This window comes from Phaseolus vulgaris, chromosome 10 (assembly GCF_000499845.2).
Source record: "Phaseolus vulgaris cultivar G19833 chromosome 10, P. vulgaris v2.0, whole genome shotgun sequence".
Classification (NCBI taxonomy): domain Eukaryota; kingdom Viridiplantae; phylum Streptophyta; class Magnoliopsida; order Fabales; family Fabaceae; genus Phaseolus; species Phaseolus vulgaris.
In genome coordinates, this window is record NC_023750.2 from 18,238,309 (window position 1) to 18,254,599 (window position 16,291).

At 43.8% G+C, this 16,291-nt stretch overlaps 1 protein-coding gene across 1 annotated transcript; it reads left to right on the forward strand.

Annotated features, from left to right (window-relative positions):
* Positions 1-220: 220 nt before the first annotated feature.
* Positions 221-14,009, forward strand: LOC137818885 (uncharacterized). Its single transcript, XM_068622525.1, has 4 exons — positions 221-378; positions 527-1,776; positions 1,870-1,988; positions 13,396-14,009. Exons 2-4 carry the CDS (start codon positions 528-530, stop codon positions 13,624-13,626), a joined length of 1,599 nt encoding a protein of 532 aa, XP_068478626.1. The 5' UTR covers positions 221-378; position 527; the 3' UTR covers positions 13,627-14,009.
* Positions 14,010-16,291: the final 2,282 nt, after the last annotated feature.

Consider the following 16,291-nt stretch of genomic DNA (forward strand, 5'->3'; position numbering starts at 1 on the left):
ATAAGTGAAAAATAAAAATAAACTATTAAAATGGGACGGTGGATCCTGAGGCGGTGGGCGAATGGTGAACTCACAAACTATCTAATACAGGAATTAATTAAATCGAGAAGCATGTGGAAAACGGTTCCATCTTACTAATTTACTCTATTGTATTATTTACTTGGATAAATAATTACATGAATCTGATGTTTGGAATGCTGCATGCAAAAGAAACCGAGGTGGCACTCTCCTTAGCCTGCATTTGTCAACTGATCCCTCTCTTTATAGCACGCGTCATCAACCAGCACATGCAGACAGAATGAAGATGAAACACACAGTAGCCTTTTAGCTTTTAGAGGTTAGGAGATTTCAAGCTTGTTTATTTTACATTTTGGTCAGGTACAACTCTTCCCTCTCTTCCTGCATTCTTCTCTTATAATACCATTTTCATTCTATTCACATGCAAAGAGAAAACGTCTTTAATCTCTTGACATATTACATGTTTTGTTTCAACTTTCAATAACATTAGTTGGTGTATATATTATAGGATGGAAATTGAAGAAATGGAAGATGAAGAGTGGGATACTAGAAAATACTCGTCTAAAAATAATGTTGCAAATGGTTGCATGGTAAGGTGGGTGCTAAATAGGGGAGCCTGTGTGGGAAAGAAGATCTTAGTGGCTGGTTTCATAGCTTCGGTTGCCCCTGTGGTTGTTGCACCTCTTGTGGTTGCTTCTGCTATTGTCATTGCTGTTTCTATGCCTTATGCTGTTTACTTGGCTACCTATGTATGCACTCATAATTTAATGAGTAAGTGGCTCCCTAGGCCTACTCTTCAGGATCCCCCATTGCGTAAAGAGATGTGTTTTCAGCAGGGTAGTGATGATATGCAGATATATAGAGAGGAACAAGCCCTCGTAGATGAAACGAAGAGAGACATTGAAATGGATGGTTGTCAATGTATGAAGAATGAGGAGGGTATGACATTGGGGAGTGAGTGTGGTCCACGACAAGAAGATGCCAGTGATGGAACTGAAGAACACTCACCAGGAGAAAATAATGGAGTGCAAGTGCAACCATTTAGTGGGGACTATGAAGAGTTTAAGACTCCCTTTGAGGTTACAGATGTGGTTTTACAGGAATCCCAGGGTCAGGCCATGGAGGGTGACATAGAGGAAGCAGAGCTACAAAGAGAAACAAAGGGGCTGTTAGAAAAAATTAGAGATGAGGGTAGAACTGATATGGCTAAGGAGAGAGGAGAACATGTTGAAGGAATATGTGGAGGGGCAAATGAAAGTGGTCAAAAAATTGGTTCTGTTGAAGATATGGAAGAGGCATTGGTAGATGCACCTAGTACCATTGGGGGAACTGAAGAAGACTTGATAAAGGAAGAAGATCTAAGTGATGAAAGTATGGATAGCATCTTAGAAGGAAAAGAATTTGATACTACAAATGATTCAAAGAAGTCATTGGCTGAACCTTCTGAACTGCTTATTTCAGCTGAATCAATTGAAGATTTACCAATAGAAGCGCTGGTTTATAACATTCCAATGGATGAGAACTCTTCTGAGGACTCATCTGAGGTTGTGAGTGAAAAAATTGACATACCTCGAGGGAAGTTAGATTATAACATTTCTGACATTGAAAATCAAGAATCTGAGATGCATGAATTAAATGAAAGGATGTACTTGGAAGATGCAAAAGCTAGAGAAATTGCTAATGAAAGTGCACTTGATATGTTTGATGGAAAACGGATAGACCCTGATGAGAACGCATACACAATTGATTTGCATGAAGGTTGGACCATAGAATATGTTTGCCATTTACAGTGGCTTGAGGGCTAATTTTTGTTTTGAGCCCTGATATCTGAACTAATTTATGTGCTTGCAGAATCTTCAAATATTGATGGGCGTACAGATTCTATGGAGGTTCTTGTTTCGTCTGTAGAACAAGAGTCTTGGCCTTCTGAATGTTCCTCTGAAGAAAACATTATTTGTCCTTCTGAAGAGGTCAACGCCTAATTTAACTGTATTTTAAGACAGTCTTGTGATAATTGTTATAATATTGTTTAGGGTTCATTCTAAATCATTTTTATGGACTTAAACTTGTTAGAAGTTTATAGCATTCTATGTGGAAATAACTCACCAAATGCATAATTTATATTAAGAGTGTAGGGTAGATACATCAACCAAAAGAGATAGCTAATTCAGCAATAGTAGAGACATGTCCAAGTGCATAGCTAATTAGTAGATACATGTTAGGTTCCCAAAGAAAAACAATGAACACAACTAAGAGAAAGAAAAACTCTGTTTTATTCTAGCATTGTTCAGAACTTGCAAAAGAATTACAAAGGAATATAGTTCCTTTCACAAAGGTTTGATCCTGTCAACTTTACACAACAAATCAGCTAAATCCCACCCACACCAGGTTAGTCTTTATTTAAAGACCCCTAACAACTTCCTAAACCCTTTTTATCCCTTATTTTTAAATTTCCTTTATTTAAAGACCCTTAACAACTTACTAAACCCTTTTTATCCCTTATTTTTTAATTTCCTTCAATGATATACACCCTCCATGTACTATCCTTATTTTCCTGCCTAACATTACTCACATTACTCTCTTATGCCAAAACAACCTTGTCCCCAAGGCCTTCATTCCATTTGATTAAGATTTGTGGAACGTGTTGGATAGAAATTCACACCATGTCCTGAAACTTTTCCTGAAACTCTTCAGGTTATTCGAGCTGAAAAAGGCCCACAGTATCTGGCATCCAATTTAGGATGCAATTGACTATGCATAGATAGTTTTCGATGCATAGATAGTTTTCGATGCGAACAAATTTTCAACTATATCATATCTCCTACTTTGATCCTATGCTCTTCTTAAATGAAATCTGAGTTGAGTAAGGGCCTTATCTTTATTCATTAAGTCTTGTGCCACCGTCGTCCATACACAACTTCAAAAGGTGTACACCTTGCTACCCATGAAAACTGGTGTTATATCAATATTCCGTCCAAGGAAGGAATACTACCCACATTTTAGGTTGCTTCACGCTAAAGCAACGTATTTAGCAGGTACGTATCCAGTTCCTTAGAAACATTGAGTCTCTATCATTGACAATGGAAGTTGGAATGCCATGCAATCTCACCACCTCTTTCCCAAACACCTTTGCGACTGATCTAGCATAATATGAATGTTTAAGAGGAATGAAATGACCATACTTACTAAGACGATCCACTATCACTAAAATTGCATCCTTTCCACAAGATTTAGGAAGTCTAACAATGAAATCTAAAATTGCATCCATTCCACAAGATTTAGGAAGTCTAACAATGAAATCTATTATCTCTTCCAAAATTGCTTTTGGAATCGACAACGGTTAGAGCAAAGCAATCCTTGTGAGCACACTTGATACTTGTTTTGTTGTTCTGTTGCCACACAACACATGTGTGGACATATTCAGTGATGGTCTCATTCATGTCCATCCAATGTGGGTGTGGAAAATTCCTGAATGACCTCCCATAGGCGTAGTATGATATTCTTGGAGTAGTTTGGGAATCCAACTCGAAGATGACAATAAGATCATCTTGCCTTTGTAATGGAGTCTTTCATTTTCCAAGGTATAATTCATGTAACTTTGGACTACTCCTTAATTTCTTCCTGATTTTCTTTAAAGTAGGATCTTGCTTATTTTCTACCTCTACCAACTCAATGTCCCACTATGAAGGTTTGTATAAAACATTGATCTCCACACCCCATCTTCTTTCTCATTGTCCCACTAGGAAGGTTTGTATAAAACATTGATCTCCACACCTCATCTTCTTTCTCATCCAGTCTTCACGATAACACATCTGTCACCTTATTAGATGCTCTTAATTTGTACACTATCATATTGGTTCTGGGTGGTGATTTTTTGCTCTAGTAAATATCTTAAACTCTTCTGATATAAGCATACCGTAAATTTCCATCCGAGCACGTAAGGTCTCCGATGCTAAATTGTTAACACCAAGGCCATTAATTCCTTCTCATATATAGACTTTGTTAGAGAAGTCTCTACCAAAACCTTACTGAAAAAAGCAATAGGTTTTTTTTTTCCTGGGACAACACCACCGGTCCCAAACCAGTTCCTAAAGCATCACATTCAATGCAAAACAGTTGACTGAAATTTGACATCATTAACATCAGGCATTAGTGACTGCATTCTTTAACTGTTGCATGGCATTCGAACTTTCTTCTATCCAAGCAGAATTCTCCTTTTTCAACAATTATGTTAAGGGTCTCGCCATTCTTCTATAGTTATAGATGAATCTTCTATTGTAACTTGTGAGGCCTAAAAATCCTCCCAAGGCCTTCAATGATTTGGGAGTTGGCCATTGCATGATAACTTAAATCTTCTAAGGATCCATCTAAACTCTCTCTCCTGAAATTACATGCCCTAGATATTGGACTTCTCGCCGCATTTTTTGCTTTGAGAGTCTTTAAAACACTCGTTTAACAAACTTGCATTTTTTGTGATTTGCGTAAAATTGTTGTTTGAGAGTCTTTAAAACTATTTCAAGTATGTCATATGCTTCTCCCATGTGCTGCTGTATATCAAAATATCATCGAAAAAAACCAACTCAAACTTCCTTAAATACAAATGAAGAATGTTATTCATGGTGCACTGAAAAGTAACCGGTGCATAAAAAAACCAACACAAACTTCCTTAAATACAAATGAAGAATGTTATTCATGGTGCATTGAAAAGTAATCGGTGCACTAGTTAACCCAAACAACATAATTAGCGATTCATAATGGCCATGTATGAAAAACAGATTTATGTATGTTAGATTCATGCATACGAATCTGGTGATAGCCAGCCCGCAAATCCACCTTGGAAAAGTAATGTGCCTCAAACAATTCGTTTAACAATTCCTCTATTATCGAAATCGAAAATTTACCTGGAATGGTTTCTTTATTCAAGGTTTTATAGTCCACACAAAATCTCCAACTGTCATCCTTCTTTTTGACTAGGATTACAGGGCTTGAATAACGGCTGTTGTTGGGTTTGATTATCCCTTCCTTCAACATTTCTTCAACCTGTTTCTCCTTCTCAGTCTTTAGCAAATGTGGGTATTGATACGGTCTCACTTTAATGGGGTCTATTCCAGTTGCTTTAATTGGAATCTTATGATCAATCTCTCAATTGGGTGACAGATGTTTGGTTTCTTCAAAAGTCCCTTATATTGCTTCAAAACATCATTTAATTTTGTTGTCTGCTTTAAAGTTAGCCTAACAATCTCCTTGTCACTCCCGATTCGATATGTATTGGGCTGGTCATGCACTTTATTCTCCATATGAGAGATTTCTCTAATTTGCACATGTCATGCACTTTATTCCCCATATGAGAGATTTCTCTAATTTGCACATGTTGATAACGCAGGGTCTCCTTTAATTTGCACATGTTGATCGTTAATGCAGAAATTCATTGTCAAAGTTTCCAACCATGCTACTCCCAAATATCAAATCCATCCCTCCTAGCTCAAAAAGGAAAAATAGGAAAAATGTCTCCTTAAGCATATACTTTCCCAGCTTCACCTTTACAACTTGACAACACCCACTCATCATTTTCTTATGGCCATTGTACCGATCAGTCCTTGGGTGTTGACTAAATCACTGGTGATGTTGATGCCACATAAGCGGGTCCCACGAGCAACGCGAGCGAGCCAGTACCTCGCAAAGCACGTGCGCCAAGAAGCCGAAAGTGGTCAGACATCGGTCATTAGGATGTACCGACTTGCCACTAAACAGTGTGGAGAGGTCGGACATCGGAAACCCAAAAAGTAGAGATGGGTCACGAGAAGTGGATTCCAGATCACACACCAGTTATCAGTAAGGGAGAAGCCTAGATCACGAGTGCCCATGCATGTAGAGTGGACGACACGTTCAGGCGTGGCACAAAATATAAAAGTCGTTTGAAGGATATGGCCAGCCAGGGCCACGATCAGGGGCGAGCTGCATGCATGACACGTGAACAGCTAGGGCACTCTCAGAGGCGGATGACCCCAGAGATCAGGTGCATGAGGAGGCATCCAGGTGGTTATCCTGTTAGAGGTTACACTCCAGTTAGGGACCCCACGCACTAGGTTATCCTAAGTGTAAGATAACAATAGTGCTGGACCCGTCCATCAGAAAGGCCTATTTCAGGTAAACAGAAAACTCTAGTTTTTAGTCTATAAATAGTAAGTTAACAAGCTTGGCCAGGGGAGAATCCTCTTGCGCCGTTACACACACAAGAGCAAGAGTATACAGTTTTTGGTGTTTCCTAGCCCTAGTACTAACTTGAATGTTGGAGTGCAATCGGCCGCTAGGGCGTCCATTGTCTTTGTGTTTCAGGTGTTCATCAGAAAAGGCACAGACGAACACAAAGACTCTGGACGTGAGCGTGACGTAGACGCGCGAAGGCGTTTCGAGTCAACCGGCAGGAACATTTGGCGCCCACCGTGAGACACGATACAAAACACTGTTCCATCAGCAAGAACCAGGAAGGTCCAAGAGATGAGAAGTACGAGGCAAGGACCTGCTGCACCAAACGGGGGTGAGGGCCTCTCCCTGCAATAGGTTATGTAATGATGTGAGCCCTTCCGGAGGAAGTGGCCGTGTCAAGAGCAAATCAAGAACGCATCCAAGCTGATTTGGTAGCGTCGCAAGCCATGAACAAGGAGCTGCGTAGAAATCTGCAAACCCACACGGTAGAACGTGAGGGTGTAGACCAGGAGCTTGTGACGCCCCCTTCTCGATAGAGATTATGGATACAGTGATACCAGTCACGCTCGTGGGGCCCAAGGTGACCTTCACCGGGATAGAAGACCCGGAGGCCCACCTTGCGGCCTTCCATACACAAATGATGCTGGTTGGGGGCTCCGATGCGGCGTGATGCAAGCTGTTCATGAGCACTCTGGCGGGAACAGCGATGGAGTGGTTCATGAGCCTCCCTGATGGTCACGTAACGTCGTTTTTGCAACTCAAAAAGTTGTTCAGGATACAATACTGTGCAAATCGAGCCCCCCTGTCAGTCTTTTACGACCTCTTTGATGTAAAATAGTATCAAAGAGAGTCTCTAAAAGAGTTCCTCCACCGTTTTGGAGCGCAAGTGGTGAGGTTGAACCTCACAGAAGAAAAGATGAGGGTGCACGCGTTTAGGAAGGGCATCATGCTGGGACCCTTCAGCGAGTCACTCATCCGGAACCACCTCAAGACCTTCATTGAGATAAAGCAGCGCGCGGTGGCCCACATTACGGCAGAGGAAGAACTTAGCGAAAAGCGCACATGCGTGGTCCCCACGCGGCCACGTGTGGCAGGTCGTCCTTAAACCCTAAGGGTCCACGAGACGACAATAGAGATGAAGGCCCCCGTGAAGCAGCAACCCTATCAAAGGCCTAATACGAGGGGGCGTGGGAGAGATAACGCGCCGCCAAGGCACGATTTCATAGTAGAGTTGAAAGATCTCATTGCTATCTCAAACATAGAGGAGAGATTGAAGGTGCCTCCCAAGGCAGACAAGAATCTCGGGTCCAACAAGAACGCATGGTGTGAGTTCTAACAAGTGTACGACACCCTATACGCAATTGTTTAATGCTGGAACATTAGCTAGATGAGTAGGCTGTACCGCTTCTCAGCGAAGGAGATACACGAATGGTGATATCGGTAGAAGCACAAAGAACCGACGAAGCCTTCGACGTAGACCTGGTCTTTACCAAGGCCGACCAAGAGGACGTTGTCCCCCATGACAACGATCCAATGGTGATTTCAGCAGTAACCGCGGGAAGGAAGGTGCACCGTGTGCTAGTAGATCAGGGAAGCTCGGTAGACGTAATGTTCTGCATGACTTTCAACAAGCTGCAACTATCCCCCGACATGCTAAGGCCCTATGGCGGTTGTCTCTACGGTTTCGCAGGAGGCCAGGTAGAGGTGCGAGGATACTTGGAGTTAAGGACCACCTTCACGGATGGCACCGCGTCACGTACGGAGAGCATCAGGTACCTTGTCGTCAACGCCTCCTCTGCTTATAATATGTTGTTGGGTAGACCAACGCTAAACAGGTTAGGGAAGGTGGCGTCGACAAGGCACATGAAGATGAAGTTACCGGACCTGACGGGGAAGGTGATTACCATCAAATCATATCAGAAGGAGGCCAAGCGATGCTATGAGAATAGCCTGAAAACAAGGCGAGGGGTGTCCATGATCGCCAGTGGACCACCGTATACTGAGAGAGCCCCCTTACCCGAGGTCAGCCGCCACGGCGGGCCTGTAGCAGAAATCGCCCGCGGAACCAAACCTGATTCGGGGAAAGAGAGATTGGAGAGAGAGAGAGTCTCCAACCTGAGCAACACCCCCGGCCAAACAGTACAAAATCCCGATTGAGAAGACCGTAGAGTCCAGGACCGGGACCACCAGTGAGGATCGATTAGGCAATCGGTTCGGGTCCCGAACAAAGACAAGGTCAGTTTCAAGGTCTTACACCCAGGGGAAGCAGAGTACCATCGCACCCGCTCTCCCCCGTGTGGACCAATTCCCTCAGGAAAACAAAGATCTTTCGGAATAAAGCGCGCATGTTTAGGCGTTGAAGCGGGGCTTGGTTCCTCACACACGGAACGTAGCCGACTACAAGTTTATTTCAGTTAAACAGGAATATTGTACGTGATATTAGAGGACACTCTTTTTCTCTTACAAGGATTTTTTAAATGAGGTCCCTAGATAATTGAAGTAGTTTTCCAAGTAATGTACAATTTAGTTAAGAACTTGTTTTTCTTGCGTTAGAAGTCTTGTGAGCGGAGGAGAGGTAGATATGTGAGAACACCTCCCCTCTCGAGTGAAAACGTCAAGGTTGAACGAAATAGTTCACCAGATAAATCCTCCTCGCCCTCGAGCGAAGCCAAGGTCAGGTAAGCATTTGTTTGCCTCGCGTTAGAAGTCTCGTAGGCAGAGAGGTAGGTTCGCAGAGAACACCTCCCCTCTCGAGTGAGAGCGCTAAGGTTCAAAGTAATAGTTATCAGTTAAATCCTCCTCGCCCTCGAGCGAAGCTGAGGTCAGTTAAGCATTTGTTTGCCTCGCGTTAGAAGTCTCGTAGGCGGAGATGTATGTTCGCAGAGAACACCTCCCTTCTCGAGTGAGAGCACTAAGGTTAAACGTAATAGTTATCAGTTAAATCCTCCTCGCTCTCGAGCGAAGCTGAGGTCAGTTAATAGTTAAATCCTCCTCGCCCTCGAGTGAAGCTGAGGCCAAATATCAGTTAAATCCTCCTCGCCCTCGAGTGAAGCTGAGGTCAGTTAATAGTTAAATCCTCCTCGCCCTCGACTGAAGTTGAGGTCAGTTATCAGTTAAATCCCCCTCGCCCTCGAGCGAAGCTGAGGTCAGTTACAAATTAATTTCTCTTGCGCTAGAAGTCTTGCGAGTAGAGAGGTAGGTTCGTAAGAGAACACCTCCCCTTGTGAGTGAAAGTGCCAAGGAAAAACGAAATAATTCGCTAGTTAAATCCTCCGCGCCTTTGAGCGAAGCCGAGGTCAGTCGAGAGAGTTCGTCTCCCTTGCGAAAGCGCAAAGGAGGGACAACCCAACTCACAGTGAAAACCTCCCCTCACGATAAGGGGAACATGTGACAGAACTCCCAAGGAAATGTCGTGGCGCCAGGCACCATTACAGAAACAGTTATGAGAATCAAAATGCAGTTTAACATATAGAAATGAAGCAGATATGAGTTCAGACAGTAAAGGTAGCAAGCAGATAAAAAAGTTTGTGCGTCAATACAAGTCAAGGAAGGACCCTGGAAACAATCTTCCCATTATCAACTAAGTTCGACGCAGAAAAGGGTGTAGTGTGCACTTTTGGATGCACACAAGCAACTTGAACGAGAGCATCCCTAAATCCCTCGTCATAAGCATCCAGAACGTCTCCAGTCAGGTCAGTCTCAGCTTCCTCAAACCTTTTGGCTTGCTGACGAAACTCGGCCTTTGCCCGATCCAGTTGCACCACAAGGTTGGCGGACCTTCGTTCAAGCCCCGTAATCTTGGCTTTAGACTCCTCCTCGGCCTCTTCCTGCTCAAAGACCTGAACCTGCAGGGACAAAACTCTCACCTCCAGCGTAGTAACCTCTTAGTGGACCAACTCTTCTCCCAGAGTCGCCTCGCGGGTGGCAAACGAGCGAGTTGTCGAGGAATCCCCAGATTCGGCCCTAGACAATAGGACGTTGAATTGAGCGAGAAGTGGCCTAAAGTCGAAACCCAGTTTCTCCCTGGCAGCAGCTTCATCCAGGTCCACAGTCACCTCTTGCTGAAGGCCCTTGATGGCATGTTGAAAGACAAAGGGCAGTTCAGGTGCGGAAGGAGTAGAGACACCAGTCCCGCCAGGATCAGGGAGCAGAGAAACGTCGGTCGAGCGACCACGGGGCGAGGCAGAGCGACCGGAGGATGAAGAGTGTGAAACCATCACCGGAGTAGGTTTGAGTTTCTTGTAGATTGGTTCCTCAACAGAATCCTCGTCTGACTTAATTACCACAGCTTTACCCCTACAAGGGAGTGAAGTGGGGGACGGTTGGACGGCGGTGAGAGGGATAGAAACCCCAGGATTGGAAGAACGGGTGAAGACGCAACGGTTGCAAGGACGCGGGCGTGTTGAAGAGAAGTGTCCACGTCCCTGGAAACCCCGTGAAGACGAGTGAGAATATCAGTCTACTTGACCCGTTTTTCTTCCGTCAAACCTATGCCTACACACCAAGTTCAAGAGATATGGAGATAAACCACGCGAATGTGCGGAAAGAAAGCACAAACGCAACGTTACAGTAACCAGAAACAGCATCTCCCAGAGTTTATGGTTTCTTGAATCAAAAGGAGACCCAGAAACAGAAAGTGATCGATACAAAGATTAAGCAAACGAAGAAGCGTAAGTGACGATTAACCCTAGTCGTTGATCAAAACACGTGTGCACAGATAAGACAGGCCTGGAAAGACGTCACTTTGGTGTCGTATTTACGTCCTGTCGCACATAGCCACGTAAATCACCCAGGGCAAGGACTTAGCCTCTTCGCTAAACGAGTTACGGCTCGAGACTGGGGGGCTTGTGTACCGACCAGTCCACGGGCATTGACTAATCCACTGGTGATGTTGGTGCCATGTAAGCGGGTTCCACGAGCAGCGCAGGCTAGTACCTCACAGAGCAAGTGCTCCAAGAAGTCGAGAGTGGTCAAACATCGTTCATCAGGACGTACCGACTTGCCACTAAACAGTGTGGAGAGGTAGGACATCAGAAATCCAAAAAGTAGAAATGGACCACGAGAAGTGGATCCCAGATCACACACCAGTTATCAGTAAGGGAGAAGCCTAGATCACGAGTGCCCATACATGTAGAGTGGACGACGCGTTCAGGCGTGACACAAAATATAAAAGTCGTTGGAAGGATATGGCCAGCCAGGGCCACGATCAAGGGCGAGCTGCATGCATGGCACGTGAACAGCTAGGGCACTCTCAGAGACGGGTGACTCCAAAGATCAAGTGCACGAGGAGGCATCCAGGTGGTCATCTTGCCAGAGGTTGCACTCCAATTTGGGACCCCACGCACTAGGTTATCCTAAGTGTAAGATAACAACAGTGTTGGCCCCTCCCATTAGAAAGGCCCATTTCAGGTAAATAGGAAACCCTAGTTTTCGGTCTAAAAATAGTAAGTTAACAAGTTTGGCCAGGGGAGAATCCTCTTGCGCTGTTACACACACACAAGAGCAAGAATATATAGTTTTTGGTGTTTCCTAACCCTAGTACTGATTTGAGCGTCGGAGTGCAAACGGCCGCTAGGGCGTCCATTGTCTTTGTGTTTCAGGTGTTCATCAGGAAAAACATAGGCGAACGCAAAGACTCTGGACGTGAGTGTGACGTAGACGCGCGAAGGCGTTTCGAGTCAACCGGCAGAAACAATCATCACCTAAACTCACGTTATACGATGGTGTGGGCTCAACTGGTAATTCCAATTGGCTAACCAACTCGACATATATGAAATTGTGACTTTCCCCATCTTGAACCAAGACCAACGCTATTCTTCCCTTCACTTCCCCTTGTAACTTCATGGTGTTGGGTTATGTTAGACCCCAACAGAAAAAATAGATAAAACAGAAAAAATAGATAAATCCATCTTTTGACACTCGCTCTCTCCTCTTCTTCATCCTCCAAATTCTCCTCAATCTGTTCCAATATACCTTGTTTCACCTCTACAAGGACTCCTTCATCTTCTGCACAAATGATTACCTGCAAATTTTTTAAGGACAACGATGCCCTAGAACATACACCTCTTCACAGTCGAAACATCTTCCCTCCCCCCTTCTCGCACATATTCGGATAGGGAAGGGTCCTGGACCCCTTATTTCTTGAGCCTTCTCCTGCAACTCCTCTTAACCGAACTTCTCTTCCTGAGTTGAAGACTCCTTTCTTGCATTGCTAGCCATGCTAGACGAGACCTGCCCACTCCGTATACACTTTTGTGCGGACATACCTCCTCGATAACGTTCATAGGGAGTGTTATTCCTATACCCATTCCTGCCCCGTTTTCTTCTCTAAAGGATTCCTCCACATCCAGCGTAATTTCCATGGCTCTGGAATCATGGGGTTTAATTTGGTTGTGAATCTTGGACTGTAACCCAGCAAAGAAATATCCCAGCAGCTATTCATCTCCTGTGGTGCTTGTGATACTAACAATTCAAATTCTTGAATGTATTCATTCACTTTTCCATTTTGTTAGATCTTTGCTAAAAATAGAACTCCTTTCCTTCCCTCCGAACCTCCTATTCAGCGCCATTGAAAATTCTTCCGAAGAAGGGTTCTTGGAATTCTTCCTCCAAAAGCTAAACCAAGGACTGACCCTTCCTTCCATCCTTTGTTCCATCTTTTTTTCCTTCCTCTTTGTCTTTTGTATCCGTCAGATCAGACCAAATTCTTAGGTTCCCAAAGAAAAACAATGATTCCTTCAAAGAACACTGCTAAGAGAAAAAAAACTTTGTTTTATTCCACCACTGTTCAGAACTCACAAAAGAATATAGTTCCTTTCGGACAGGTTTTATCCTGTCAACTTTGCACAACAAATCAGCTAACCCCACCCACTCCTGGGTGGTCTTTATTTAAAGATCCCCTAACAACTTACAAACCCTTTTATCCCTTTTTTTTTAAATTTTCTTCTATGATACACCCTTCATCTACTGTCCTTATTTACCTGCCTAACAATACATGTCTAAGTGTATTCAGAGCACTTAACAAGTAAAATGCATAGGATTACGGTGTTTAGGAGAAGTGCAATCACATGAAATTGTCCCTGAAATATGTTTGTCTATATATTACCATGTGAGTTTGGATATATAGATAAACTAAAAGTTTAATGCAAGGACTCTTTCTAGCTTTTGCAGGTAGTTTTGGAAGATGAGAACCTGTGGAAACAAATTAATGTCATAAGGAAGATAGTAGGATATGAAGGTAGAAAGGAAGCATCATGTGCAGATGAATTAAAGGCTCTCTACATTTTCACTGGAGTTGAGCCCCCAACATCTCTCCATGAGAACTCCATCCACCCCTTAGAAATCAAGGAGAAACTTCAGTTCCTTATGTGCATCCTTGGAATTAAGTCCAACGAGACTTAGAATGTAACACATTTGTGTATTGTTCTCTACATATTTTAGTCAACCTTTTTCTTAATCTCTGGATTTGCTTTGGGATAGGTTTAGACCCATGAAAGGAAAGGAAAAATGTTCAAAACTGATTTGGAAACTTAATTTATTTGATTTCTTAAGTTTTCTTAGATTTGCTTACAAATGCACTAGTAATTGATGCATCTCATAATACAATGGACATGTATTGAAATAACACAATTCTTAGAAACTAGAAGGTGTTAAAATCTAAGATATTCACAAGTACAAAATTTACTTATGCCTAGTAATGTATATTTTATCCTTAAACACAAAGTTATGAATAAAAGGTAGAGGTGACCTACAAATTTCACTTATACCGTTGATTTTCTTTTGTCATTTCCTTTAAGGGAGTGTTATTTTTTTTTAAATGTGATTTGAGGTTTAGGAACATGAATTCTTCTCCCTTGCAGAATCCTTCGTTTTGATTTTTCATATTAGAACCCTTGTTTGAATGTATCTTCTACCTCCTTTTGTATATACATATTAAACTCAAGATATCAAGATTTTCTATAGGATTTTCTATAGTGATTTCTCATATATGGATATGCTGTGTTCAAAAACGGTACTTTTAGTTTTTCAAACCCATTTACAAACAACATATTTCGATGCTAACGAATTCACATTGCAGACCTAGTCTTTATTAAGACTTTCTTTCCGAGTCTTACTATCATTAACCAATTTCTCTTTGTTTAATGAATCATTAGATGATTTTATAATAAAAAAACATCATATGTTGTTGTGCTTATGTTTTATGATTTTATGTTTTGATAATAATAAAAAGTGACTTATGATTTTATGTTTTGATAATAATAAAAAGTGACTGCAGAACTTTTGCATAAAGATCCGTGCAATGTTTCTGTACCGCCCTGGTGGTCGGGTGTGATGACGTGGTATCCTGCTACAGTATAGGCGTGTTGACAAGGCGCCAGGTTGGCAGAAGGGAAGGTAGTCGCTAGTTGTTATATTGGCGTGTTCCGATTTCCAGTTACCAGAATCGGCGATCGCCAGGTTAAAGATGAAGTCGCCAGATGTAGATTCAGGCGACCTAGTCATTGGAGATCGCCAGAGCAAGCACATCGCCGAAGATGAAGGAGAAGCAGATTATGAAGGCGGCCGGCGAGACCACAGGGAAGGTGTATGAAGGCCCCTAACTCGCCAGTTCCAGTAGAGATCACACTCCCAAGTTAGCTATGCACTGGGCAGTACCATGCATAGGTAACTTAGCCAAAATGAGAGTAGAAGCAGCGCCAAGTCAGGGAGCCTCCAGATGATGGCACGTGTACGGTTGGATGCGAGCCACGTGTCCAAGTCTGTAACTGCCAGGAGAGAGAAAGCTACCAGGTATATAAGAGTTCTTAACGAACTTTCTGAGGTACGCACGTTCAGTTCATACACTTTACGCTTGCGAGTTAGAGCTGACTGTGAAAGAGGATTTGCACGGTTCTTGTTCTCTTAGTATTTGGTGATACCGTCACTGACTTGAGCGTTGGAGTGCGATCGGCCGCAGCGGCGCCGTACTGTTTCTTTGCAGGTTCTTGAGGTAGATCCCGAAGAGGAACGGAGGTTCGAAGCGGTGCGCACGTCGATCCCTTGACGAGGCAGTTTCCAGCGTTCCGGTCAACAGGCAGGATCATCAGGCGCCCACCGTGGGGCCGTGTAAAATTTGCTCCCATCCACAGCGTGAGTTCTTGGAGGTTTTCGAAGTTTTGCGTGGTTGTGTGCTGGTGCAACCGTCGCTCGCTGTTTGCTTGAGTTTCGTTCGGTGAGTTCGCATTTTTTCACCATTCGTTTCAAGTTCTGTTCGGTGAAGCGAGGTTTCCTGCTGCTTGCGCGTGATTTGTTCGGTGGAGTTCGAGTCCTTTCGCTCAATCGGTTGTTCGTAGGGTTTCTGGTGGAGTTGTGGTTTTCTTTGAAGGTTTACGGTGTTCTTGAGTTTCCTGCGCAGTTTCGCACTGTTTTCTCTGATTGATCGCTGATTCGATCGTGGTTGAAGTGTTGTTCGCTGCATTCCTGTGATTCGCTGAAGTTCATGAGAAAAATGAGAAGCAATCGCTCAAGTCCGGTTGCGCCCGTGGCACCTGTCGCTGCTGAAGGCGCCGCTGCCATGACCATGGCGCAGATGGCAGAGATGATGCGCTCGTTGCAGGCAACTGTGGAAGCCTCACGCGTAGAGCAGGCGAGAATGCATGAGGACCTGGTCGCCTCTCGTGCCAGGAACGAGGAGCTCAGCAAGATGACTGAGGAGCTGCGTCAAGCTCTTCAGGAGCAGCAAGGGCGTTCTGCCGCGGAAGAGGTTGCGCCATCGTCGCCACCTCGTGTTTTTCCCATGCCTTTTATTCAGGCGATCACGGACACGCCCATTCCCGCGAGCGTGGTTCCGGTTAAGGCTGTTTTCACCGGCGTGGAGGATCCTGAGGCTCATCTCACCACGTTCCATACGCAGATGATGCTGTCAGGAGGGTCAGACGCCGTCTACTGCAAGATGTTCGTGAGTACGCTCCAGGGAACGGCGATGGAGTGGTTTGTGAGCCTGCCTAACGGCCACATAACCAATTTTCAACAGTTCTCGAAAATCTTCGTCGAGCAGTACATTGTGAATAAGGCGCCACCCAGGGTG